At 50.1% G+C, this 25,171-nt stretch overlaps 2 protein-coding genes across 4 annotated transcripts; one reads left to right on the top strand and one right to left on the bottom strand.

Moving 5' to 3' along the window:
• The first annotated feature begins 2,146 nt into the window (after positions 1 to 2,146).
• LOC122169710 (parathyroid hormone/parathyroid hormone-related peptide receptor-like) lies at positions 2,147 to 6,603 on the top strand. The gene is made up of 13 exons (XM_042836056.1): positions 2,147 to 2,305; positions 2,750 to 2,855; positions 3,358 to 3,468; positions 3,569 to 3,693; positions 3,849 to 3,943; positions 4,253 to 4,436; positions 4,669 to 4,822; positions 4,985 to 5,045; positions 5,453 to 5,519; positions 5,643 to 5,741; positions 5,860 to 5,997; positions 6,077 to 6,118; positions 6,244 to 6,603. The coding sequence occupies exons 1-13, from the start codon at positions 2,147 to 2,149 to the stop codon at positions 6,601 to 6,603; spliced, it is 1,701 nt and encodes a 566-aa protein (XP_042691990.1).
• A 2,777-nt stretch (positions 6,604 to 9,380) lies between these two features.
• DDX42 (DEAD-box helicase 42) lies at positions 9,381 to 25,104 on the bottom strand. Of its 3 annotated transcripts, XM_042836061.1 has the most exons (18): positions 24,997 to 25,104; positions 23,499 to 23,735; positions 23,048 to 23,198; positions 22,389 to 22,450; positions 21,604 to 21,640; positions 20,059 to 20,208; positions 19,718 to 19,822; positions 18,997 to 19,116; positions 18,304 to 18,480; positions 17,663 to 17,791; positions 17,022 to 17,121; positions 16,341 to 16,388; positions 15,695 to 15,792; positions 14,187 to 14,463; positions 13,332 to 13,558; positions 12,035 to 12,145; positions 11,400 to 11,501; positions 9,381 to 10,508 (listed from the first exon to the last, which is right to left on the bottom strand). In XM_042836061.1, exons 2-18 carry the CDS (start codon positions 23,717 to 23,719, stop codon positions 9,789 to 9,791), a joined length of 2,835 nt encoding a protein of 944 aa, XP_042691995.1. In that variant the 5' UTR covers positions 23,720 to 23,735; positions 24,997 to 25,104; the 3' UTR covers positions 9,381 to 9,788. The 3 variants fall into 3 exon arrangements, with proteins under 3 accessions (XP_042691995.1, XP_042691996.1, XP_042691998.1); XM_042836062.1 differs by lacking the exons at positions 23,048 to 23,198; positions 23,499 to 23,735; positions 24,997 to 25,104 and having other exon boundaries at positions 21,604 to 22,021; positions 22,389 to 22,452; XM_042836064.1 differs by lacking the exons at positions 21,604 to 21,640; positions 23,048 to 23,198; positions 23,499 to 23,735; positions 24,997 to 25,104 and having other exon boundaries at positions 22,389 to 22,452.
• Positions 25,105 to 25,171: the final 67 nt, after the last annotated feature.

The raw sequence follows: 25,171 nt of genomic DNA on the forward strand, positions 1-25,171 counted from the left end.
GACATCCTGACCCATCACCTCAAGTACGGCATCAGAACATGGAGGAAATGGCAGTTCTGAGAGCTGTGGCAACAGAAATAAAGGGGGGAAAACCATTTGCAGGGGTTGGGAGCATCTCCCGGGGTGCTGCATGGCCTCATTGCTCCATCCGGAGCACGCAGGCACTGACTGCTGGGGGGGAAAACAGGTCCTGCTGGGGCTGAGCCGTGACACCCGTAGATCTGGGTTGCGTGCATGAGTGCAGAAAATGCAGCTGCAGGTTTGTGTTGGGCAGCTCCTCTGCTTTGCTCTGCTCCTCTGATCCCTGCCCAAAATGAACGGCGTAGGGAAAGGTGCACGCAGTCAGGGAGATGGGCTGCAAATGCTGACCTGTGCTTCCCACTAGGAAGAAAACTACCCCAGAAATTAAACTTTGAGCTTTCCCACCCAGCCTCTTAGAGCAGAATGCTGCTCGGTGCCGGCTGTGCCACCAGCGGGGTCAGGGGGGTCCTTCAGAAGGAGGGAAATTTGCTGCGTGCCATCATCTGCTGATTGCCAGCACGGATGAGGGGCTGCACGATGGGGCTGGTGGGTGTCACTTACTGTGATTGCCTCCCTGATCTCTGTGTAATCCAGCAAGCAATTTAGCAGAAAACAACATGTTTTGCTCACTGCAAACTCCAGGTCTGGGTCAGCTTTCACGAGCAGTGGGAATCCGATGGCCCCATGCCTCCCCTCCATCACCACCAGCCCATGCACAGCACAGAGCTCCAGTGACCTCCTCCACCTGCAGCCCTGCTCAGCAGGAGCTCCTTGGCTGCAAACCAGCCCCCCAGACACCACTCCTGCCATCACACACTTATCCCATCTCCTGTTCTAAAAGCCCACAAAACAGCCCCATAATCTCCATGAGCCAAAGAACCGTACCACTACCCACAGCAACTTGGGATGGGGTCTAAATAGGGCCAGGGCGAGGGGCAGCTGCCAGCTCTGCTCCGCTCCCTCTTGGTTTACAGCTGCACCCCATTGCAGTTTTCCTCTCTGGTTCAATCAGAGTAAGCAGCAGCAGCTCCTGGGATCTGCTTTGCTCTCTCAGCTATCAGACAGATTTTTGCTGTCTGCAGGAACCCAGCAAAGCCCGACCTCCTCCATGCAGCCCCTGGTCAGGACCAGAGCTCTGTCTGGAAAACGCAGCAGCAGGGAGGCCCCCAGCTCTGCCCTGTGCGGGGCTTTGCCATTTACGGAGACACCCAGCCATGGTTTGGGGTCCTGCAGTTCCCAGGGTTTTGCACAGAGGTTTTGAATTTTGGCCCCGTCCCGAGGTCGCCCTGCTCAGAGGTGAGGATCATAGAATCACAGAATGGCCTGGGTTGAAAGGGACCACAACGATCACCTGCTTCCAACCCCCTGCTGTGTGCAGGGCTGCCAACCAGCAGACCAGGCTGCCCAGAGCCACATCCAGCCTGGTTTTGTGCCTCCTTTTGCCATTTGGTGGACGCAAATTGTTCAAACCAATGAGGTGGTGGGGATGAGGTGAGTGTGAGCATGATCCCCAAATGGGGCAGCCCCAGGGCTTCCCCGTAGGGTGACAAGGGACTGCAGTGATGGGGATGGTGTGGGACCCAATGCTGGCGTGTGCCCAGACGGTGTGCAGCTGTGCAGTGAGATGCTACAGGAAGCCCTGGGGGGAGCGGGGCTGATCCCTGATCCCAAGAGAAGGAAAAGGGTTAAAGCACTGCTGGAGAGCAGTGCACAGAGATGCTCACGTGTCGCACCCTCTGCCTCCCCACCTCCAGCTGCATTCCCATTCCCTCGGCTCCTCAGAACCAGGCTGGAGCTTGGGGTGGTGGGGAAATGTGTGACAGCTGAAAAATGAGCTGCTGGGCAGTGAGAGACGATCTGAAAGGAGGAATCCGCCTCGAGCAAAGAGGATTTTAGCACCTAGGGCTGAGCCAACAGACCTCTGCCATCCCCATCCCTCTGGGAACTGTTTGCACTCTCCAGGAGCAGCTTAAAGCCGGAGGGGCACCAGCGCTGGATTGGAGCAGGCGAAGCTGTGGGGCGAATCCCCAGCATGGCAGCCCTGTGCAAGCCTCCATCCCCATAGAACTGCCCCACTGACACCTCGCCTCCATGGGGACGGCGTTTGGGAAGGCGCTCCCTGAGGATGCTGCACCTGGCCCCACACCTCAGCTCACCCCATAGCCTGCAGCACTGGGCTGCTGGGGACACGGCTCCCATCCCTCACTGGCTCCGTCCCATGGGGTCTGTGGGCATCGTGGCTGCTCTGCTCTGCTGCTGCCTGCTGGGCTCTGCCCAGGCTCTGGTAAGTCTGCGTTGGCTCCTTCGTTCTCTCTGCTCTGTTGGCTTTGATTATGTATTGCTAATTGCAGCCCGTGCTGGTTGGGGATCTCATGGCTCCTTGCTCCCACTGATGGCTTTTCAGCAGCGGGGGGGACACTGATGGGACAACGCAGCCCCACACCTTTGTGCTCTGCAAACCCCAAGTCTTTGCTCATTCCGTTGCCAATGCTGCTGCTTTGCCCATCCTGGCCCCAAATTTCATCCCATGTCGTTCTGCTCTTCCTGCAGTGCTTGGTGTTCCCAAGCAGGACTCTGTGATCCTGTGACTCCAAAGGGGAGTGCAGTGCTGTGGGGCTGCAGCCTTCGCTTCCATCCCAGCTGCTCTGGTGGTAGAGCAGATCTGAGCTGCCCTCAGACAGCAGCGGCCCCACCGTGATGGGCTCCTCACCCCTATCTCTGTGGGCAGGTGGACCCTGACGACGTTCTCACTAAGGAAGAGCAGATTTACCTCCTGGTGGAAGCCAGAGAAAGATGTCAGAGAGACATCAGAGCTCAGCTGGAGAAGGTCAAAGGTAGCGCCTGGTCCTGCACACGGGAGGGCCTGGGGGACTGCGCTGCGTCCCCTCCAATGGCAGCAGGACATGTGGGGGACACACAGTTCTCAGGGACTGCAGGGTCCTGGTGTGGGGATGGGGATGGGATGGGATGGGATGGGATGGGATGGGATGGGGATGGGATGGGATGGGGATGGGATGAATGTGATGGATGGGGATGGGATGGGGATGGGATGGGGATGGGATGGAATGGGATGGGATGGGATGAATGTGATGGATGGGGATGGGATGGGATGGGATGGGATGGGATGGGGATGGGATGAATGTGATGGATGGGGATGGGATGGGATGGGGATGGGATGCATGTGATGGATGGGGATGGGATGGGGTTGGAATGCATGCCATGGGTAAGGATGGGAGGCAGACAGGATTGGAGGCATGGGATTTGATGGGATGTGTGGGATGGGATGGGATGCATGCTGTGTCACTGGGACAAGCAGTGCCTTTGCCCCCTCGTCAGACACCAACTGCCTCCCAGAATGGGATGGAATCATTTGCTGGCCCAAAGGCTCTCCCAGCCAGGAGGTGGCCGTGCCCTGCCCTGATTACATCTATGACTTCAACCATAAAGGTGAGCACTTGCAGCTGAGCAATATCTCAGGAATCACCTTGGGGACACTGCTGGGTTTGCTGGGAGTCCTGCAGCTCTCAGAGTCCCCTTCTGTCCCCAGGCCGTGCCTACAGGTACTGCAGTGCCTACGGGACCTGGGAAGTGACCCTCAGCCTCAACAGGACCTGGGCCAATTACACCGAATGCGCCGTGCTCTTCTCCTCCGAGAGCCGGAGCCGTGAGAAGGTGACTGGAAGGTGCTGGGAAAGGGGCTGGGATGGGAGCAGGGCTCAGACGTCCCCCTCTGCTCCCCAGCACTCCCAGTTCTCCCTGTGTTCTCAGCCCAGAGGCAGAAGGGACACAGGCTGTGGGAGGTCTGGAGCAGAGCCCTTCTCTTCCAGGAGGTGTTTGACCGCCTGCACTTGATGTACACCACTGGCTACTCCATCTCCTTGGCCTCCCTCATTGTGGCTGTCTGCATCCTCTCCTACTTCAAGTAAGGAGGAGCTGAGCTCCTGTCCCCATGGGAGGAAACCTCCCCATTGCCCTGCGTGCAGCAGCCCCTGGAGCAACTGGAACCACTCCAGGCTGTTCTCAAAGCCCCCAGGAGCCACATCTCATTGGCTCCCCATGACCAACACACCCCACTTTTGAAGGTGTTGAAGATCCACTCTCACCCAGATCTGCCTCCTGGGGGGCTGACACCTTGGAGTTGATGTCCGGCCCCCTGTCACCACCTGGCAGCCCCCGTGGAATGAGCTGTGGGGCAGCTGGGGTTGTGCTCATGTCACACCCTTCTCCATAGGCGCCTGCACTGCACTCGCAACTACATCCACATGCACCTCTTCGCCTCCTTCATCTGCCGGGCAGCGAGCATCTTCCTGAAGGACGCCGTGCTCTACTCGGCCACGATGGGCAGCGAGGCGAAGCTGAGGGAGGAGGACCTGGGGGCAGAGCTGAGCCCCCCGCCGGGCCAACGCAGCCACCTGGTAGAGCACAGAGACAGGATTGGGGGAAAAAGGGTATTTAGGAACTCGGAAGTGTGGGGATACGGACTGCGTTACGTGGGGTGATGCCACTGGGAGGGATGGGACAAAGGGCCAACCGTAGCACAGCTGTGTTCTCCCCGTGCTGATGCCCTTCAGCCTGTGCTGGACAAACCCAGAGGAGTTGTAGCCCTGGGGAGGACTGATGTTGGCACCTCTCTGACCCACGTCACAGGTTGGCTGCAAGGTGGTGGTGACGCTCTTCCTCTACTTCCTGGCCACCAACCACTACTGGATCCTGGTGGAAGGTCTCTACCTGCACAGCCTGATCTTCATGGCCTTCCTCTCCAACAAGAACTACCTGTGGGTCCTCATCATCATTGGCTGGGGTGAGTTTGGACCCCAACCCAAGGCTGGTGGTGCTGAGCCCAGCAAGGAGCTGAGGCACCAGCCAAGCAGCACCGATGGGGGCAGTGGAACGTGAACCATGAATCGTTTTGGGCTGCAAACACCAATCTCAGCCGTGTTCCTCTCGTGTTCCATCCCTCCAGGTCTCCCCGCTGTGTTTGTGTCCATCTGGGCCAGCGTCAGGGCCTCCCTGGCAGACACACAGTACGTAGATCCATCTCCTCCAGCAGTTCTTTGGGGAGGGGAAGGCAGGTTGCAGATGCTAGCAAGAAATCTGTGGGCACCAGAACTTCAGAAAAGATTTCCAAAAAGAACAAGAGGAGTCAGCAAACACAAAAGGCTTGTTCATGAAACTGCCACTAGTTGAGACCCGTAATATCTTTGTCTTGCTTGTGGAATGAAGCCAGGTGGAGGCTGACATCATGCATTGATAACTGCTGTCAAAATGATTTACCCAAATCCCCAAACTCCTCCCAGCCAGGCGCTCAGGGACAGCAAAGAGGGGAAGGTGGGAGGACAGGAGGTGGGGATGGTGATGGGGGGACAGGCAGCCATCGTCTGCCACCAGGATTTCAGGCATTTCTTTGGTGTGTCCTCCCCGTTCTCTTCAGGTGCTGGGACCTCAGTGCAGGGAGCATGAAGTGGATTTACCAGGTCCCCATCTTGGCTGCTGTGGTGGTAGGAAATTAACGATCCTTTCTGGGGAAGAGGGGGCTGAGCACCCCAGGGCCGTTTGCTGCCATTTTCAGGGCCAGGTCCCTGCAGGCAACAAACCCAAGGCGGGCGGGTGGCTGTTGGCAGGTGAACTTCTTCCTCTTCCTCAACATCGTGCGGGTGCTGGCCTCCAAACTGTGGGAGACGAACACGGGGAAGCTGGACCCCCGGCAGCAGTACAGGCGAGTGCAGGCCTGGCTCATCCTCTGCCCGCTTCCTGGGGACGGTTCCCCATAGGGCTGTGAACGAAGAGCAGAGCTGCTGGCAGATCTCAGCTCGGCGCCTGATTTCTCTTCCCAGAAAGCTGCTGAGGTCCACGCTGGTGCTGATGCCGCTTTTTGGAGTGCACTACGTGGTGTTCATGGCCATGCCCTACACCGAAGTCTCGGGGGTCCTGTGGCAGATCCAGATGCATTATGAGATGATCTTCAACTCCTCTCAGGTAACGGTGCTCCAAGCACAGCGATGCTCATCCAGGAATCTGAGCTCAGGACTCAAAACTCCTCCATCTCTTTTGGCAGGGTTTCTTTGTGGCTTTTATCTACTGCTTTTGCAATGGGGAGGTAAGCAGGGGGCAGCATCTTTCCCTGCACCCCCTGGATAACCAGAGGGAAAACTCGGATTTGAGAAGGGGAGGGAGGACCGCTTTGGTGGCTCTGAGCAGCAGCAGCTCTGATCTCTCCCACAGGTGCAGGCAGAGATTAAAAAAGCCCGTTTTCGGAGAAGCCTGGCGCTGGACTTCAAGCAGAAGGCGCGTGCCAGCAGCGCAGCAGGGAGCTGCTGTTATGCTGGGCTGATGTCCCACGGCACCACGAGCTTCAGCGTGAGCCTGGCAGGGCGAGGGCCGGGGGGCACACAGCCCCGGGGGCTGCTTCTCCCTGCCCGCGGCAGCCTGCCAGGCTACGCCCCCAGCTCCTGTGCTGCAGAGCTTTTGTCTCATCTGACGCAGGAGATGAGCCAGAAAACCTGCGGGGAAAACAGCTTGGGCTTAAAGGACCTGGATGAGAATCACCCGAATCTGAACAGAGAGCTGGAGACGATGCTGTGAAGTTAACGCTGCCATCTCCCAGCTGCACCAGTCTTTGTGTTTGGGGCAACTTTTGTGCTTGCATGGAGAGCTGGGGCAGGAGAGAGCAGCTGAATCAACCCGTTGCCCTTTTCCTCACAGCCAGCGTGCCAAGGAACCACGTGCTCCTGCTCCCTCTTGTACCTGCCTGGCCTAAAACCGAGCAGCAGTTCAAAACTTCATTTCCTTCCACGTGCAGGTGATGGTGTAAGTGATGTCTGCATGCAAAGCCTTGAATCATCACAGGAAACAGACCTCCAGGCTCAGTGCCTCATTGTGATGGTCTGGAAAGTGACTTCAGCTCCAGTGCATTCAAAATCGAGCCAATGAGATTGAACCCTTTAAGTCTGACTCCCCTGTTCAGCACCCAATTCCTGCTGTACAGCACGAGAGGGGCAGAGCAGCTCCCCCCCCCTCACCCCCATCCCCATGGATGTGTGCAGCAATCGCTTACAGGACAGCTGAGGATGCGAAGGGCTGGAAGCCCAGCCAGCATCACAGCCCCCAGCTCTGCCCTCCCTGCTTGTTCGTGGGGCACAGCTCCCTGCTGCCCCCCCTGCAAGGCAATGCTCACTGCCGGGAAAAGACACTCCTAAGAATACAGAGAGATGGGTGGGAGAGAGAATTACAGCACTGCTGGGAGCGGGGATGTACTTGTTCCAATGTAATTTCATAATAAAGATAGCGACAGAGAGCATGTGAGTAATTGCGTGTGCATTCGTAGACCTTTCCAGTGAAAAGCTTAGATGTAAAGAGAGTCACAAGGATTAGGAATCACTGGGGGGGGGGGGCAACAGCCAGGGGCCATGAGGGCACAGGGGGGCAGCGGGTCTTGAAGGTGGCACATCTTCATCACCTCCTGCTCTTCTTGCTCCACTGCGGAGCACAGGGCAGGGGGTGCCGGAGCAGCAGGGTTGTGCTTTACAGGCAGACCTGAGCTTCTCGCAGTTGATTTGCTCAGCTGGTTTGTGCTCCTGACTCTTCAGAAGAAAGTGCAGCCTGCCACTGCAAGGGGAGAGACTTTTTCAGGGTAGCTGGCATGCAGCTCACACTGCTACCTTGTTCTGTGGAAGAGGGATCAGCCCTGCTACCCATCCAACACGGACCTGTGAGCTGACATTTATAGCTCTCTGCCACGGATCAATATTGACTCGGCAGCTGAGAGAGGGGTGAGGAATTTCAGTAATCCTATCAAAACAGCAGAGGGATGCATTTAAAACAAGGGCAGACAGCACAGCTCCAGCCAGGCCAGCTCCCAGAGGCAGCAATGTGAAACCAAGGGGGCAGGGAGCAGCTTCAGGTTACAGAGCCATCTTTTGGTTTTAGAACTCAGATCTTTAACTGTGATAAACAGCGAGTGTGATAAGGGGAATCCACAAAGGCTCCTGAGCTCTGCCACAGGAGATCATCCTCATCTCAATAGTGACTACTAAACAAACTCTGCTGTCTCGCAGAGTTCAAACCAGTGCAAAAAGCGATGGGACAACTCAAATGGAAGCTGTTCCACAAACTGTATCAGAGCTGTTTGTGAGGGGGCCTGAAGAGGCAAACTTGAAGTGAATTGAGGGCATTTGCAATGCTGGGCACATCACCAGCGCTGCTGAGTTCTCTTTCCAGCCCCAGGACTCTGAAAGGCTGGGACAAGCAGTGAGCCCTGCACTTCTCCACTTCAGAGTGGGAGAACCCAAACCCCAGAAGGCTCTGGAGCTCAAATACGGTTCTCAAACTGTTTGAGGTAAAAGACGGCGAGAAAAAGCACGGGATTATTTTTCTCACCTACTTGTGGTGAAAGAAAAGGCTGCAGTCAGATCTCCAACAGGACAGATCTCCATCCCGGTGCCAGGAGAGCCCGAGGAAAAGCAGAGAATGAAAAGCACGTGCCAGGTGTTTTGTCTTGGTAATAAAACATTTACTAAAGCAAGCAGAAAGCAAACGCACAGCGGATAAAGAAAACTTCACAACGTCACAAAAACCTGACAGGTTCTGATACTTCTGTGAGCAGAAACAAGACAGAGGTGAGTGCTGACGTTTCAACACCAGAGCTCCTCCTTACCTTCATGGCGCAAACAAAAAAAGGAGTTAAAAAACAGGTAATGCACACAATGAGTTAAAAACGGGCAAGCAAGATTTTACACTTTTAACTGCACGTGTCCAACGTGGGATCTCTGAGCTGTTCCGCTCCATCAGTCGCTTTTCAGGTTCTCCCTACAGGCTTCTGAGCAGCAGGTCCCTGAATTTCGGAATGAAGGCCCTTCACTGAGCTTCATTTCATGGGGGCACCAGGCTCTGATTGCTGGGGGCAGATCCACATTTCTTTCTTTTCTTCCCTTTGTTTTTACCTTGAAGAAAGCCATCAGCCCTCTCATAACAGAGGGTGCATAGGCACAGCACAGACACGTTTGCTATGCAGGCTTCCACCCAAATGAAGGCTATTGGGAAAACAGGAGGTTCTTTACAAGGAAAAAAAGGACACCTGGGCAATGGGATTGCTGTGCTGAGCACAAAGCAGGGATTCCACCCCCACTTGGGAAGTCGCGGTTAATTGGGCGGGAGAAGGATCCCTTCAACAGCTTCCATAAGACATTAAAGGAAAGAAAACTCAACTTGTTCCATCCCACCTAAAGCAAGGAAAGTTGATACATTCTTAAGTGATAGGGAGAGATGGAAGGGGCAAATCTGGAAGCCAAGATTTATTTGGGGAAAAAAGAGGGGGTGAAAAGAAGAAACTGGAGAAGAACTCACCATAGTGAACAAACTGCTGAAAGTTAATGCTGTTTAATGTTAAACAGGTGGGTCCTGAGCATCAACAGATGGACTGGTTTGTAGGTGGGTGTGCTGGTTAAGAAAAGACAACCTGAAACAGTTTCTTATTGTTGCAAGGACACGAAACAGCTTCTTTCTGGTCAAGAAGATCTGTTTAAATCCAGCCGAGTTATTCGAGCGCTGAATGTTTAAAAGCAGAACCCAGGTAGCTTTATCAAAATGATTTCTTTCTAAGCATCGCACGTACACATCATCAGAGTGAATGTCTGCAGATGTACCGGCGCAGACTCGCGTGGGGAGTTTGCACGGCTTCCTTCTCCTCCCCCAGCTGCTCAACAACCAGTTACCAAGAAATCCTCCGGATAAGAGACCTGCAGAAATCCCAGGCTGTGAAGCACCAGCTTTTAACTGTCCCACCGGCTCTTCTTACGTTTCGGGGGCTCTGGGACAGCAAAACCATCTGTCTTGTTGTCTCGGCTGCTGGCATCCTTCCTGTTCTCACCATTCCTGCTCTCGTTGCTCCTCCCTTCGCCGATATTCCTGCCGTCAACGTTATTGCGATTGGCACCTCCCGCGTCGCTGAAGTGCCGGCTCTCGGCGTGGCGATGGCTGTCCCCGTGCCGGCCCTCCCCGTGCCGATAGGCGTCACCGTAGCGACCGCCCCCCTCCCCGTGATGCTGCGAATCGTTGTAGCGACCGCCGCCCTCCCCGCGGCGCGGGGCCTCGCTGTGCCGACTGTTCCTGCCGTCGCTGTAGCGCTCCCGAACGGCGCCGCCACCTCCGCCTCCACCGCCGCCACCGCGAGGAGCGCCGCCGGCGCTGCCGATGCCTTCCCGATTAGCGGCGCCGGCGTTGGCACCGTTGTTGTTGCTGTAGCCCTGCATCCCGACGCCGGGAAAGGTGGGAACGCTGCTCAGAGTCCCGGTGCTGCTGAAACCCGGGACGCCTTTCGCCGCCGCGGTGGCTGCGATGGGGCTGGCGGGGTTTGCAGCGTTCTGTTGTGCAGAACTGGTAGGTACTGAGTTCAAGCTCCCCGCGCTGGTCCAGCCACTGGCACCAGCAGCAGAGCTTCCAGTCTTTTGGTTATTCAAGCTTGCAGCAACAAAGTGGCTTTTATACTGGGACTGCCAGAAAGAGAGAAAGGAAGGGAAAAAGAAGTGTTTGCATCTGTGCTGCGCCACAGAACACACAGCCAGCATGCAGGCACAACCCTGTCCTGAACTTCAGGATGTCCCCAGGAGGAAGGGTTCCTACAAAAACTCGTTCTTGGAGTGAATCAGAATCACAGAACGGCCAGGGTTGGAAGGGACCTCGAGGATCTGAAGCTCCAACCCCCTGTCACACGCAGGGCCACCAACCTCCACATTTCAGAGCAGCCCAGGCTGCCCAGGGCCCCATCCAACCTGGCCTTGAACACCTCCAGGGATGGACGGGGCATCACAGCCTCTCTGGCAGCTGTTCCAGCACCTCACCACTCTCACAGCAAAGAACTTCCCCCTGACATCAACCTCAATCTTCCCTCCCTCAACTTCAAACCATTTCCCCTTGTCCTGCTGTTATCTCCCCTTTCACAGAGTTTCAAAGAGTGATTACATTCCTGCCCTGCTTATCAGCACAGAATTAGTAGCAGACATCTGTTGCCTGACCACAGAAACAAGGGGACTTCTGTGTTGTGGGGTTAATTTTTACACTCAAGGCAGCCAAACAGGATCGAATGTAGTAACAAACAGAATCCAGAAGGGAAGAAGAGCAAATAGGCAGCAGAACACAAAATAAATCTGGCAAATGAATGTTGTGCAAATACGTTCAGTGCAGCCTACATGCTAATTCTTCCACTCCAGACTCCCTGCCCCAAGTGAATGAGATGTGGCTGCAACCACCAAACTCAATTTCCCTGAAGTCAGCACAGGGTTTCTGCACTTTCAAGGAAGAAAAAATTTGCTTCAAACTATCAGTAGGAAACATTTTCCACCTCATTTCCTTTCCTCTTGAGTTAGAACGTGGATTGAACCAACCTGAAAAGCTGCTTTCATTGCTGTAAGTCTGTCTCCCATTGCCCCAGACGATGGCTTGTATGCTTCATAGTTACTCATCACACTGTTGTTGTTGCCACGGTCCTAAACACAACGACAGAGGACAACTGGAGAGATTTACCCAACAAAAGACATCACACTGCACAGTTTCCCAAACCTATCATCACTCTGCACTCAGGGAATGCACCCACTAAGGATCGTGGACCTCCAGAGAGCACTGAGCAGCAGCACAGTCTGCCCTCTGTTCTTTAGGGCAACAGAAAAGCAAAGGTGCAGGAGGTCTGAGCAACTCACTAGGACCACATTTTAACCATCTCCCTACAGCACAGCAAAACGGGATCAGCTGGCGGTGTTCACAGATGTCACAAGCAGGACAAAGTGTGAACAAGGCTTCAGCTGTGGTTTCTGGATGAATGGTGAGCACGATGCAGTTCCAGCACGTCTGCAGTTTGTCCCTGTAAACGCTGGCAGAGAGCTGCTCTGGGATGGACAGACAGACCTACGCCAGTTTGTGGAAGCAGAGGTGGAACTGATGCGAATTTTTACACTGAAGAAAGGCAGCCCAAAGTTTAGAAGATCCAAAGACTGTAAACAACTTCTTCAGCATTTCTACTTACAGAACTCTCTGATCCCAGGCCAGGACGCTCACGATATCCCAAGCCACCACCACCAATATTCAGCTTCTTGCCTTTTCCTCCTTTGAAACGGGATTTCCGGAACCAAGGGTTCTGGGCAAAAGAAAAGCAAAGGGGAGCAACACAGGGATGAGCAGCTTGAGAAACACAGGCAACGAAGCTTAGAAAAGGAAGATTTTGAGCATTTTGAAAGAAAAAAGATGAAGCATGCTGTTTCCTAATCCAGAACACAGCTGTGGCAAGGGGTTGGGACAGGGCAGACTGCACCGGGTGGGAACTGAAGCTGCAGATGGTCCTGACACACAGCTCTGAAGCTTTCCCTACAAATCCTCCTTATGAAAACTGATTTTATGTCCTGCTCTCTTATCTATATTAAAGATTCAGAGGCTTGCTTTTTCTAAACCCAGGAATAAATGCCATTTCTAATGTCATTCACTTGAGAGGTCTGCATTCACTCATCCCTGGGTTTTACAGATTGAGCCCATTGGCAGCTTAAGAAGAAATGAAGTTTTGTCAGTGAAACTTCCTGCAACAAGCAGCGGCCAGGAAGGAGCAGCCCAACCTGAGCTCCCACTGCCAGGTCTCTAAATAATGGTTAGCTGTGTCTCATCATGCCTGGTAGCTCCTTCAGACCCAAGTCAGTCCATAAGCCAAGCCATTCAGCTTCTGTCCTCTCTTCTGACAGGCAGCCTATGGAGCTGTGCATCACACATTGTGTCACTTCTGAAAATGCTGCCTCTGTACGTCAGAAAAAGACCATTTACTTCCAGCAGTGGGCATCTGAGCTCTTGGTGCTGAAGTCAGAAGTGCATTAATTTATCTTTGCATGTGGAGATTACCAAAAAGCCTTTGCTCCCCTGCAGCACCTTCGTGAGCTGCCAAGCACTGTGGTGCAAGTGGTGACCTATCAGTCATACCTGTACACAGCAAGCCTGTCAGACAGCACTGCCAAACAGCAACCAGGTCACACAGTGAATTAACCTGCAATCATTTTCTTGTTCAGCTTTCAACTAACTTGCATCTTCTAATGCAGAGCAAAAATCTCAGTGCAATGAGACACCAGAGTTGGTTACATATTGGAGTCCAACATCTTCATGTCTCCCTTTCTTTCAAAAGTTATTAAATAAACCCACTGCTGTACCAAGCCTGCTTAAAAACAACACAGGTTGCCAAAAGAACACTGAGGACAAATGACGGAACCCAAAACAAGTCTCCAAGCTCCTGGCTTTCTCTGCTAGCTAATTATGAGCAGCTTTCCTCACAGAGTTTTGCTTCGTACCTGCATTGCCAGATCCAACAGCTCTTTGGAAACATGTTGATTAGCACCTTCCAGATTTCTGACAAGATCCCCAGCGAAGTTGCTGTCCTTGGGAGTCAGCAGGGTGTAGGCAACTCCCTTCTCGCCCGCCCTGCCCGTACGCCCGATCCTGTGGGTGTGGGTGTCAATGTCCCGAGCCACATCGTAATTAATCACAGTCTTAATGGAAGGAATATCCAACCCACGAGCTGCAATCAAGAGCAATACAGTGGTAAGGATCTTTACCCTGCAAGGACGCAAAGCAATGCCACTCATACCAGCACATCGTTCTGCTCCATTAGGGAAGAGCTTCCACACCAACAGATCACAGTTAAGACATCCTCTGTAGGCTAAAGCTCTTTGTTATCTTAAGTGCAGCGACTCACAGGACTGGAGATGGAAGATATCAGCTCACATAACTGTTACTTCAAGAGAGAGGTCTTTATTACAGGACTGTGACATTCATCCTTTGTTCAGCTGAACATCTGGGTATAAGAGCTGTTCTACAAAGGCCCCAAGTGTTTCCACCTCCTCTTCATATAAGCATGAGTAAATTTGTCAGCTGATTAACAGCAACTATTCCCTTCAGAAGCAGCTTATTTACTTTCTGTGTATTAAAATACCTTTCTCTCTCTCTCTTTCTGTCACTGTATATTTAACACCACTGGGAAACTTTCAGAATAAAATCCCTTGTTAACAGTGTGCACTTCTGGAAAACATCTGGGAAGCCGTGCAGCAGGTCAGAAGTCAACCTTGCTGCCTTCCACTGAGGGGTGACACCTTTCCTGCTGATATCCACAGCTTGCCCGAGCTGCAGCTCCTTATCAATCCACATACCTGCTACATCAGTAGCCACCAGTATCGGGATCCCCTTTTTCTTGAACTCTGAAATGACTTTATTCCTCTCGCTCTGGTCCATGTCACCATGAAGGAGCCCCAGGTTATGATCCTCCTGCTTGAGGTTATTAGCCAGCTCTTCAGCGTTGGCCTTCTTGGTGACAAACAGGAGAACACTCCCAGAGGATGTGAACTCCACAAGGCGCCGTGTCAGCCAGTTCCACTTGCTGGGACCAGAGGGGAAAATCTCCACTATTTGAGTAACGTCTTCATTTGCCTAAGGAGAGAAATAAGCAGTGATGCAGGACGCAAAGGGCGCTGCAGCAAACACAGACAGCAGAATAAAAATCAGGAATTTAAAGTGATTTTGAGAGCAGAAGCAGGGAACTGACATTCTCCTCTGAGCGAGGTCGCAGCTGCCTCCTGCTCACTTCATGGCTGACCACTTTATGTTCACAATGCAGAAATGGCAGGAGAGCTGAGCTGCACTTTAAAAAACTGGAGAGGCAAACTGCAGTCGCTGGCATTGATGCAGTTTAGCATCCAACTGACACGAAGAGGAGCATCTACAACTCAGATGCGAGGTTTGAGGTGGAGGAGGCGATCATCAGCGAAAGGTATTCCAACGGGGGTCAGAGAAAGCAGCTCTGTGTGCTGCGACTGCCCAGAGCATCACGAAGAAAGGAGGCACAAGCAGACCCCTGTGCACTCTGCTGAGATAACAAACGTGCAGTGGGGCAAAAAACTCCACTGGGAAGTTTCCAGGAAAGATTTGGTTTCTACACATTTGAATGGTAATTCCTGTGAGGACTAAGTTCCCAGACTAGTAATTTAGACCAGAGAAAAGAAACTGACTGAACAAGGTAAGCTGCTCCTTTTCTTAGGCAAAGCATAGGAAAACCAGCTTCCTGGAAAGACAAGGCTGCAGGTAGCCACTCATTTTTTGTTAGTAAGGAATGGGGACAAAAACTGCAGAGAATGGGTGGAAAAAAGAATGTTCAGCAGACAGCTTGTGAAACTTTGCAACAGTGCAAAGCCTCTTCACAGTGAGCGTGCATCCACCCACTTCAACTGCAGAAACAAGTCTGCTAGCAGTTCAACTGCTATGTCAAGCAAGTATAGAATCAACATTCCCACATAAACCAGCTGAAAGGCATTATAACCAGTTTCAAAGCCTCCACTGCAAAAGCTGTCATTGTTTTATTTATCCTTGTGAGACAAAGCAGAAGGAGGTGCCCACTGCTTCAGCCCAGCAAACACATCAGTCACTGCAGTGATGTTGTTTCCCTGCATGATGGAACTCCCCCCCACCACAAGAACATGTGCTGGCAAAAAGCTCAGCAAAATAAACACCAAGAACAGCACAACAACAACGACGAAAACCCCAAATATTCTTGGCTAAACATCCAGTATTTCCTTCTCCATTTATGAGCTGACTGCTGCAGCTTAACATAAATTTCAGACAACGGTGTGATTCCCTTCTGTGACTGGCTCAGAAGTGAGGTTACCTCCCCAATGTCTCCCTGCACCACTCGAATTGGGTCGATCAGAATATCTCGGGCCAACTTCTCAATCTTCTTACGGAAGGTGGCACTGAACAAAAGGGCTGAAAGGAGGAAGAAAACAAGATTTGCATTCCCTGAAAAATTAATCTTCCACGATTGTGACAACGCTGCACACGTGTGAGAAACCTGCCTGGCTGTTTTATGTCAGGGATCAGAAGCTACAGTCTGTCTTACCAGTGGTAAGGAAAATCAGAAATCACACTACTAGAACTCCTCGAAGGAGAAACACCTTCCATGGTATTTGAAACAAGATGTGAATAATACGTGGCATGCTGCAAGCCTTCTTTTACCACAGTTTAGCACATGGGATCTCAAAGCATGCGAATATTGGTTCAGCAGATCATCCTTCCTCTGAGCAAAGACTGCAGGGGGATTACAGAGGGATGAACAACCTGGTTACAAATGCTCACACTTCACAAGCAGCCTCTCCCAGCAGCCCACAACCAGTAACACCACAGAGTCCTGCAGAAGCCTCGCTGGATTTTCTGTTCTTGTCACAGCCACACAATCTCTGCTCCGGATTCTGAACCTCCACCTCACAGCCTCCTGCAGCTCCCAGAAGTTTAATCTGAAACATGCTCATACTCACTCTGTCTGTCCGGCCGCACGTGGCTTGCAATGGATCTGACCTGGTATTCTGGAAAAGAAGGAAAGTGCTGCAATCAACACTGCATGTATGTCAGCGAGTAGAATAACTCAAAGTGCAACTTCACCACTTTATTTAACAAATGGAATCAATGAATGCTTCTTGCTCTATTTCACTTTGCTGTGACTTTCCAGCTCTCTGCCGCAGAAGGGAAGTTCCTTTACTGCACAAAAAGCTCAGCAAAAAGTTCTTTAAGCAAAGATGTGAGCTGAGCAGTGCACTCTGCACATCTCAGGTGCCTCCCTCACTTTGCAGCACCAAAGCACCCTCAGATTTTCACTCTGCCCCGTGATCCAACATCATGCAGATGGAAATGACTGATCCTGTTCCAATAAAGCAGGGAGTTCTTACAACACTGCTGGATCCAGTCACAGAACCAAGGCAGAGAAGTGAGTTCACTGTAAGATATTCATCACTTTTAAGATAAAAAAAATAATATCAGGATTTCTGGAATTTATCAACTGGGTTTCACAGATCTCTGTATCAACAGATATTAGATCTTTCAATAGTTGTGTGTATTACTGTGCATACTTTCCTTAAGTGTTTTCCAGCATTCAACACCACAGGAATTATAAACAGTCACACTGAGCAGAGAAACACAGACCACTGCCTTCCAAAACGTACCAAACCCCATATCAAACATCCTGTCTGCTTCATCAAACACGAGGTAAGTGACTCTCTGAAGGTTTGTAGCTTTCTTTTTCACATGATCAATCAAACGACCCTGTTGGGAGAGTGGGGAAATCAATATTAACAGCCAGTTGGTAAGCATATTAAAAAATGTCAACATGCTCAACCTCAGAACTCATGTGCTCTTCTCCACACCATATCTGCTTTTAACCTCACCAGAGACACAGAGCAGAAAACATCTCAGGGCTTCAGTCCAGAGGTAAATGTCAATATTCAAGGCTTAGAAACAAATAACTAAATCTCTCATCAACCACGCTGTCAAAGCTGAATTTTAGGGATAGTTTTTGGAAGGGCAGCAGTGTTGACATCCAAGAACTGACCATCCTTCATTTCAATTAAACTTTAACTGGGAACTGCCTATCAAAACCTCAAGTTTTTGGTGCAGGAGTTATTCATGCTCTGCTTTTTTGGCCCAGTACTCCAATAAATAGCCATGACAGAACTTCCCCCAGTCATCAGTTCTGCACAAACTTCTTCACCAGCTTTTGCAAAAAGCGAGCTGGTTTGAGAACAGCCCTCATTCAAATCACTCCTGCTTCAATGTTTCATTGTACTGTGGGCATAAAGGCACTCACAGGTGTGCAGACCACGATCTCTGCCCCCTCCTGGAGGGCTTTGGCTTGCTCCCACATGCTCCCTCCTCCATAGACCGCCACCGAGCGCAGGTTGTACGCCTTTCCAAAGCGCTTACATTCAGAATGGATCTGAGGATTTAAACAGAACACCTCACAGTTCATGTCACACACATCTGAGAAAATAGACCTACCTTTACAACAGAGCCCCGCTCCTGAGGTCCACTTTCCAGCTAAAAGCTTCCTGAAATCATTCAGAAATCCACAGGGCTGAGTGCTCCAACATTTGTGGACGACTTCCATCCACTTACTGGGGAAATGCATTCAGCCACCCAACCGCAACGTCAGCCACAGGCTCTATCCTTCCACACACAGCTTGTGGCAACAGACCCACAAAACTCTCAATACTTAGGAATAATTTGGGATCTCTGTGTAAAATTAACTTAAAATTTGTCACGATCCTACAAGAAAAAGGAATGGAAGCGAGGGCTGTGAGCTTACACCGCAGTCACGGCCAGGGTAATTTCTTGCAAATCGATCACTGAGGTTCTCTGGCAACTTCTGCACAGGATTTTGCCTTCTCTAGGAACACTGCAGGGCACAAACCTGCTCCCTGGACACATCCCTGCTCCCTGGACACGTACCTGCTGGCAAAGCTCTCTGGTCGGGCACACAATCACTGCAATGGGGCCGTCTCCTGGTTCAAGCTCCTTTTGATCCATGATGTGAATCAGCATTGGCCAGATGAAGGCTGCTGTTTTCCCACTTCCAGTCTTAGCTATTCCAATCATATCTCTGCCACTCATGGCAACTGGAACACCCTTAAAACAAGGAAATTTTAAACCCATATTCTACCTCGGAATTACACGAAGAACTCAGATAACAAAAGAACTGCACATTACAAGGGACTCACAGCAACATGATGGATGCATACACAGTTTTACTGCCAAATTCAGATTAGCTCGTTTCAAAGACTCAAAGCAAATGCCAGCGTTTGGGCCCAGCACCACATCCTAAGGATGTATTTTTACCTGGCCACAAACGCTTCCTGTCCAGCTGTAAGGATGCTAAAACCAGAATTCTCTGAGCCTGTCCCTCCAGTGACCATTCTGAGTGACAAAGCATGCAGCTCCTCCCCACTGCTGCTATGAGGACCTCTCAAGTTTTTAGAAAAGAAATTTATAACACCTAAAGCTCGTTTCCTAGAAAAAGAAAACATTTTTTTTCCCCCCATGACAGTTTGGAAACTGGCATTGTATGCATCCTCATATGCACTCAGGACCTTTCTACGTATTCTATTAGCAGCATTTTAGATGTTAGGCAGCAACAATCCTCACCTGACACTGTATAGGAGTGGGCTGGGTATACTCAGATTTCCTGATTTGATGCATGAGCTGCTCATCAAATCCAAAATGAGCAAAACTACTGCCTGGTCTTGGAGGAGCAGCACCGGAGACCTTAGAAATAGAAACAGTGTTCATAGAAAACAGTAAGAGGAAAAACAAATACAGAAATGAATGAAGTACCTTTATTTCAATAAGTTGTTTTTTTTTGTTGTTGTTGTTTGTTTTTTTTTTTAACTTATTTTAAGTAAACTTCAGTTTAAGTTGGCACAAATTCCATATGCATTGTGTAAACAGGGCTTCCAGATATTAAAAACCAAACATAAATTGTCAATCAACACAAGTTACTAAAAAACCACATCTACCTCCCTGTACAACTGATCTCCTTCGTCCCCAGACAGTTCCCTCCACAGGAGTCACCACACTAACACGTTTCAAATGGGAAAAATACTCAATTCTTGCTTATAGCATTTCCAGTTTCAGTTCTTAGCTCTGTGGCTCTCAAAAGTGCACCCACACAACTGATGATGGATGCCCGCTTAGAGAAGACTGGAGACAACTTTCAAGACCTGCTGAGGAAAGCCACGCTCCTTTACATCAAAGGCAATGAAGGTGTCCAAGAGGCCTGGCATTCCAACCCTTTAATGAGAACTACTGAGGCAGTTTGAGAGAATGGAGGCAGAGAGCTCCTCAGGAGGCTCTGTGACACGCTTACCCGCAGGTTCAGCTTGTGCCGTAACTCCACCACCTGCTGTGGGGTCAGGCTGGTGATCTCTTCATGCTCATCATAGAAATTTTTCTCAAATGGGGGATATTCAATCTGCAGGGATAATTACATCTTCATTATGGAGAGAAAGGTTTGAGAAAAAGTTGATTGTCTGCAATAACGTTTATTTAATCTGAAGCAATTGTAAGGGTTTGCAGTGCAACTCGAATGGCACAGCAGTGAAATGCCACCTGACAGCACCGGTGCATTTGGAAGGAAGCAAGTTCCACTCTACTTCCCAGCCCCTGCTTCCTACAACAGACACAGCAGGATGCAAAATAACCTCCTACCTCTGAATGGTCAATAGGTGGAAGAGGATCAATGATTTTTTTGGACGGTGCAATTGGATTCCCATCGCTGTCATACTCCAGGTTGTCCTCTTCCTCTTCTTGCACCACACCAGCAGTGGGGTTTTCAGCCATGTAGCGAAAATAAGCTTCCTGCAGCAAAACATACAGTAAAATTGCATACAACAGGATGCAAAAATACCACGGTTGCTTAAACAGGGTAGATGTTAGATGGCTGTTTGTTTTCACACACATCACTGAGAAACAGAACATTCACTAGGACTGGTTCTTCTAATCAATATCAACAGTTATGCCCAGAAAAAGGACAAGAAGAAACAAAGAAAACAACTACAATGTTCAGTTAGACCACAGAATGCTTTTTTAAAAAAACAAAAATAACAAACAACTTCTTCTCTTACAGGTCTGCTTAAGAACTTCTTCTACTTGTAAGGCTTTAACAGTACAAGAATCTAGTCTTATTTCCACACAAACCAAACAAATGCTGTAGGTTTCTACACAGTGAGCACAATGTTACTCTGTGTTTACCTCTTTTACATAAACAAACTATGCTAAAGTTCCTTCTCTTCCCCTAATTACACTCCAGAAATGAAAAGCAACAGCAAATGGGAAAGAAACTATTTCAGGAGTCCTCTGACACAAGCCCAAGTTAGAAGCTGCCACATGCCATCCTCACAGCTCCTCTCAGCATCCCACTTATGGCTCCCTGGCACAACAAGCCATTCTCATGCACAAACACCAGCCTCAATGGACTTCCTTCAAGCAAAGATTTACGACCAGATTTTTAAGGCACCGTTCGATTACAAAGGCATGTTACACCCACCTGGCTTTTTCATTCACGTGGCCAACTGTCACTCAGCCATCTGATTATGCATACAGTACACTTGCTTAGCAGCTGTCTGCAGGTAGAAGTTACCCTAGCTCCAACTTGAGCATGGCTACACTCACCAAATTGGTAGCAAAGGCCAATGGGCACAACAAGCCTTCCATCCTCTGTATTATTACAACTACTGAGGTAGTTAGTAACTATAATTAGGTAGGAAGGTGCATTTTTGAAATGAAGTGCTTCCTTTTTGCTTATTATTCTGCTACAGCAATGCCTACAATCCTCAAACAGAACTGGAGCCCTGCTGAAAACAAAGAGCAGAAAGCCTGATTCTTGCCCTCAACAGACATAAAATTTCACTGCAAACAGCTTCCCCACTGGTGCTTCATATTAGATGATTCAGCTCATCTCAAACTTGATGAGACCCTTAGATACCAAAAAACCTGTTGTACAGGAAGCTGAAATTCAAATGGACTGAAAAAATCTTCTCAAAGCAATAAAGAAAGGAATGGTCTCCTAGTATTCTTCTTTTTTTAATGGAACACCTAGAAGGGTGGAGGCAGCAGGGGAACCACTAGAGCTTCCTGCTGAATTGTCCGGGTACTGAGCACGGCACCGGAGTTGTGCTTGTACCTAGCATCATGTGTTTGGGGAGGGAAGATAAAAAACAAATAAGAAGATAGAAAGACTGCATAGGAACTCACTTGGTCATCTTCCTCTTCAATGTCATCTCGAATACCCCTGGAAAAACAAGCGGAGAAAAAAAAAACTTCCCTGCAAGTGTTCCACATACGCAGCTCCATACTTTCAATTGCTGAGTGCTGAGCTCCATACTTTGTGGAAGTCACAACACCAACAACTCAGTAACATTCATAATCCCAACCCATGGATTTTTCATCTTTTGGTGTCAACCACAACAACGACCCTGCAAAGCCTTCATTTTTACTTCTATTAACGAGACTGAAAGATTTGGGTTCCGTCTTCCCAGTAGAAGCCACATCAAAGATCATCCTGGTCTAAGCTCTCGATGCTACCAGATGTCCCATAACTGAAGAGGAATATGAGCCAGGAAGTGCAAATCCGGTTCAGAACATCCCCAGGTGGTGATTTGGATCCGGTGTTCTGTTTCAGGACCACGTATAATCTGATCAACCCCATGCAGTGCAAGTCCTACCAACGTTTCTGACATTTACATCAAGAATCAACGGCATCATCATTTACCTTGGTCAACACTGATAGATCAGCTGCAAAAATGTCAACTGCTTAAACTCCAAATTTAGCATCCCAATTGTCAGACATTACCTAATGCATCACCTGACAGGGAACATCTTAAAACAAGCCTGGAGGAGCCTCCAGGATCTCCAGTACTACGGTACAGCAGTACTGTTTCATGTTATCTACAGAACAGTGAACATCAACAAATTGCATTGGAATCTTTCAGCACCATACAAGACACGGTTAGGCATGGGAATTACAGTAAAGAACTTACTTAGCATTCTTTTTTTCCTTGTCTTTATCCTCCAGCCTCTTCATGTCTCGAGCAGCTTGATCCTAACAGGTTACAAAATTGTGAGACGTTAAAAAAACAACACGATGATACAAATGGGAAGGAAAAATCATTCCTACATAAGTGGATCACCACGCCACAGAGACAACACTTTCTCAACCAAACCTTCTCTCATCCCACATCCTATTACACTAAACAAATTCTCCTAACAATTACTTCGAAATTTAATTATAACATTGTGGCAGTGTTGTCAAAAAAATACAGTGTCCACACTCTTCTGGAAAACACTGACAGACTCCAGCCAAGAATTGCAGCTAAGGAGCTGTTTGGGATAAATCCAAATCATTTCCATTTGAGCTGTGAAAAACACACAAATCCTTAGCGTTGCAGTCAGAGGTGCACAGAGATGCTGTACAGCCTTAGCATGCCCAAAACAAGTAGATAAGCTACTGGAAATTCTATCGACTACCTCTGCATTTAATTCATCTTTGAGTTCTAATTAGCAGCATCTTACACAGAAAAACAAAAGCTAAGTGACATTCTGAAGACAGCTGCCAAAGCCATGACAGGCATTTGCTGCTTCTGATGGGAGAGAAGTACTGCCACGTGAGTTAATAAACATTTCAGGAGCTGGGTCTTGCCTCCACTTCAGCCATGAATGCCTCCAGAGGATCATCATCACTGTCAGAGTCGGCTGATTTGGAATTAAACTGCTGGCGAGTGGGGGAATTCTCTGCAGGAATGTATGGCAAGTCAACATTGCTGTTATCCTCCTCTTCATCCTCAAAGTACCTGAGAAGTAGCAAACATCACCCAGTCAGCACAGAGCCCATAGCAACACACTGTCTTCCGTGGTTTCCGAGTCAAGTTTTCCATGCAGAAAAGGATAATAAGAGTCAGAGCACACACGGGGCTTTCCTGCAGCTGAGCAACTCAGGTTTCTGTGATGCTATTGCTGTGTTAGAGCATTTAGTTGAGCGGGCTCTTCTAAATATCGAAACCTCCTACATGCCACAAATACTTTCGCTGCTTTGGAAACAGTAAAAGACTAAAATGCAGAACCAGAGAAATGCAAGAAATAACCCTACTTACGCATTTTCTTCATCAAAATTCGCTCGCTTTGACCCAATTTTGTAGAAAGAAGGCAGCTGGGGAGGTCCTGATTTTGCAAACGCAGCAGAAGAACCGGCTGTTCCAAAAGCACTGTGAGACTGCTGAGAAAGCTTCGGCTCCTCTTTCTTTCCAGGGGTTATGGCAAATCCACCAAAACCAAAGCCTCTCTTCGTACCAGGTCCACCTTTATTCCAATTCATGATGCCTTCAATAGATCTGTTAAAATCAGAACAGGTAAGTTAATGCCTTTCTGCTTTAAGCAGGTATTGACTACTGGCATGATTTTTCTTGAAAGCAGATTACTGTACTCATGATAAAGAGACCTGGGAACTGTAACTGACATGACTATGATCTGCTCCCCAAAAAGGAGCTAGCCTTTGTCCTTTTCTTGTAAGTTTAAGTACATCTGCAATCTGAAAAACAGTAAAACAAAGAAATTCCCTTCCAAAAACAGACAGTGTCCCTAAAATACTACTTAAGCATATGCTGCTTGTCCTGCTTGCTTTACAGTTTTCATTTTTATAAGACAAACAAACTCAAAGCCAGAACCTGGAACACAGGAGAAACAACACTTCCCATTTAAAGTAACTTAATTACTTTGTTTGCATGATCAAGTAAGTCATACCTCGAAGGCTGCCAAAAAGAGTCTGACCACACTGCTTTCAAGTGCGTTGGAATGGGATGGCCCACCAGCCACGAGTCTTATTATGGAAATTCCCACTTTCAGTGGGAATCACTCAATGACAAAAGAAACAAGTTTAAAATAATCTGAGGATAAATCCTGCTACTGCACCCTGTAAAGAACATTCAGCAGCTCGGGACTTGCTCGATAAATCTCAAGTCCTGAACACCGGGCTCACCTCAAGGCAAACTCTGCTTTTCAGTGCCCCACAGCACTGCTGGGTGCCCTACCCCTCCATGCCTGCAGTTTGTCCACCCGCGTGCTCCATTGGAGATCTATCAGCACACACACGGGCGGATGGCATGATGTGCGTCTGCTGCTGACAGCATAGCGGGCAACCTTTTCAGTTACAATGTCTGAATTGCGGGACTCTTCCTCACTGTACCGACCCAGAAATTAAAGAACCATTCATTGGACCTGTCACCCGCGTGAAAACTTCCCGGGCGGGTCACTCCATCCATAGGACGGCAATGGGGCGCTGCGGGGACCGTGTGGCAACGCGGGGCTCGGCGCCCCCCGCCGCGGGAAGGGCACGCCAGGAGCCCCAGCACGGACCGCCGGAACCGCAGCCGGCGTGCAACGCCCGGAGCGCCGCGCTGCTGCCCGCCGTCCCACACGGCGCCGGACCGCTCTCGGTCCTTCCCGCCCGCGGGGCCCTTTGTGCAGGCCGGGCCCAGGCCGCCCGCAACGCCGCGCCAGGCCTCGGCCCCGCAGCGCCCGCGGGCAGATACCGGGGGAGAAGAAAGAGGAGCCGCCGCACTGCCCGGCCCGCCCGGCCCAGCACCCTTCACTCACCGCGCGGGCAGCGCAGCCGCCAACCGCCGCTCCCCCGGTTACCGGGGCGGGGGGTGGAGACGGAATGGAGCGCCGCACCGATGTGCGTGCGTGCGTGCGTACGTACGTTCAGACGTACATGCGTACTTGGCGCGCTGACGTCAGTACGCCGTACTGAGCATGCGCGTTAGAGGCG

This window comes from Centrocercus urophasianus, unplaced genomic scaffold, assembly GCF_019232065.1.
Source record: "Centrocercus urophasianus isolate 14NV4802_14NV808 unplaced genomic scaffold, USGS_Curo_1.0 seq_57, whole genome shotgun sequence".
NCBI lineage: Eukaryota > Metazoa > Chordata > Aves > Galliformes > Phasianidae > Centrocercus > Centrocercus urophasianus.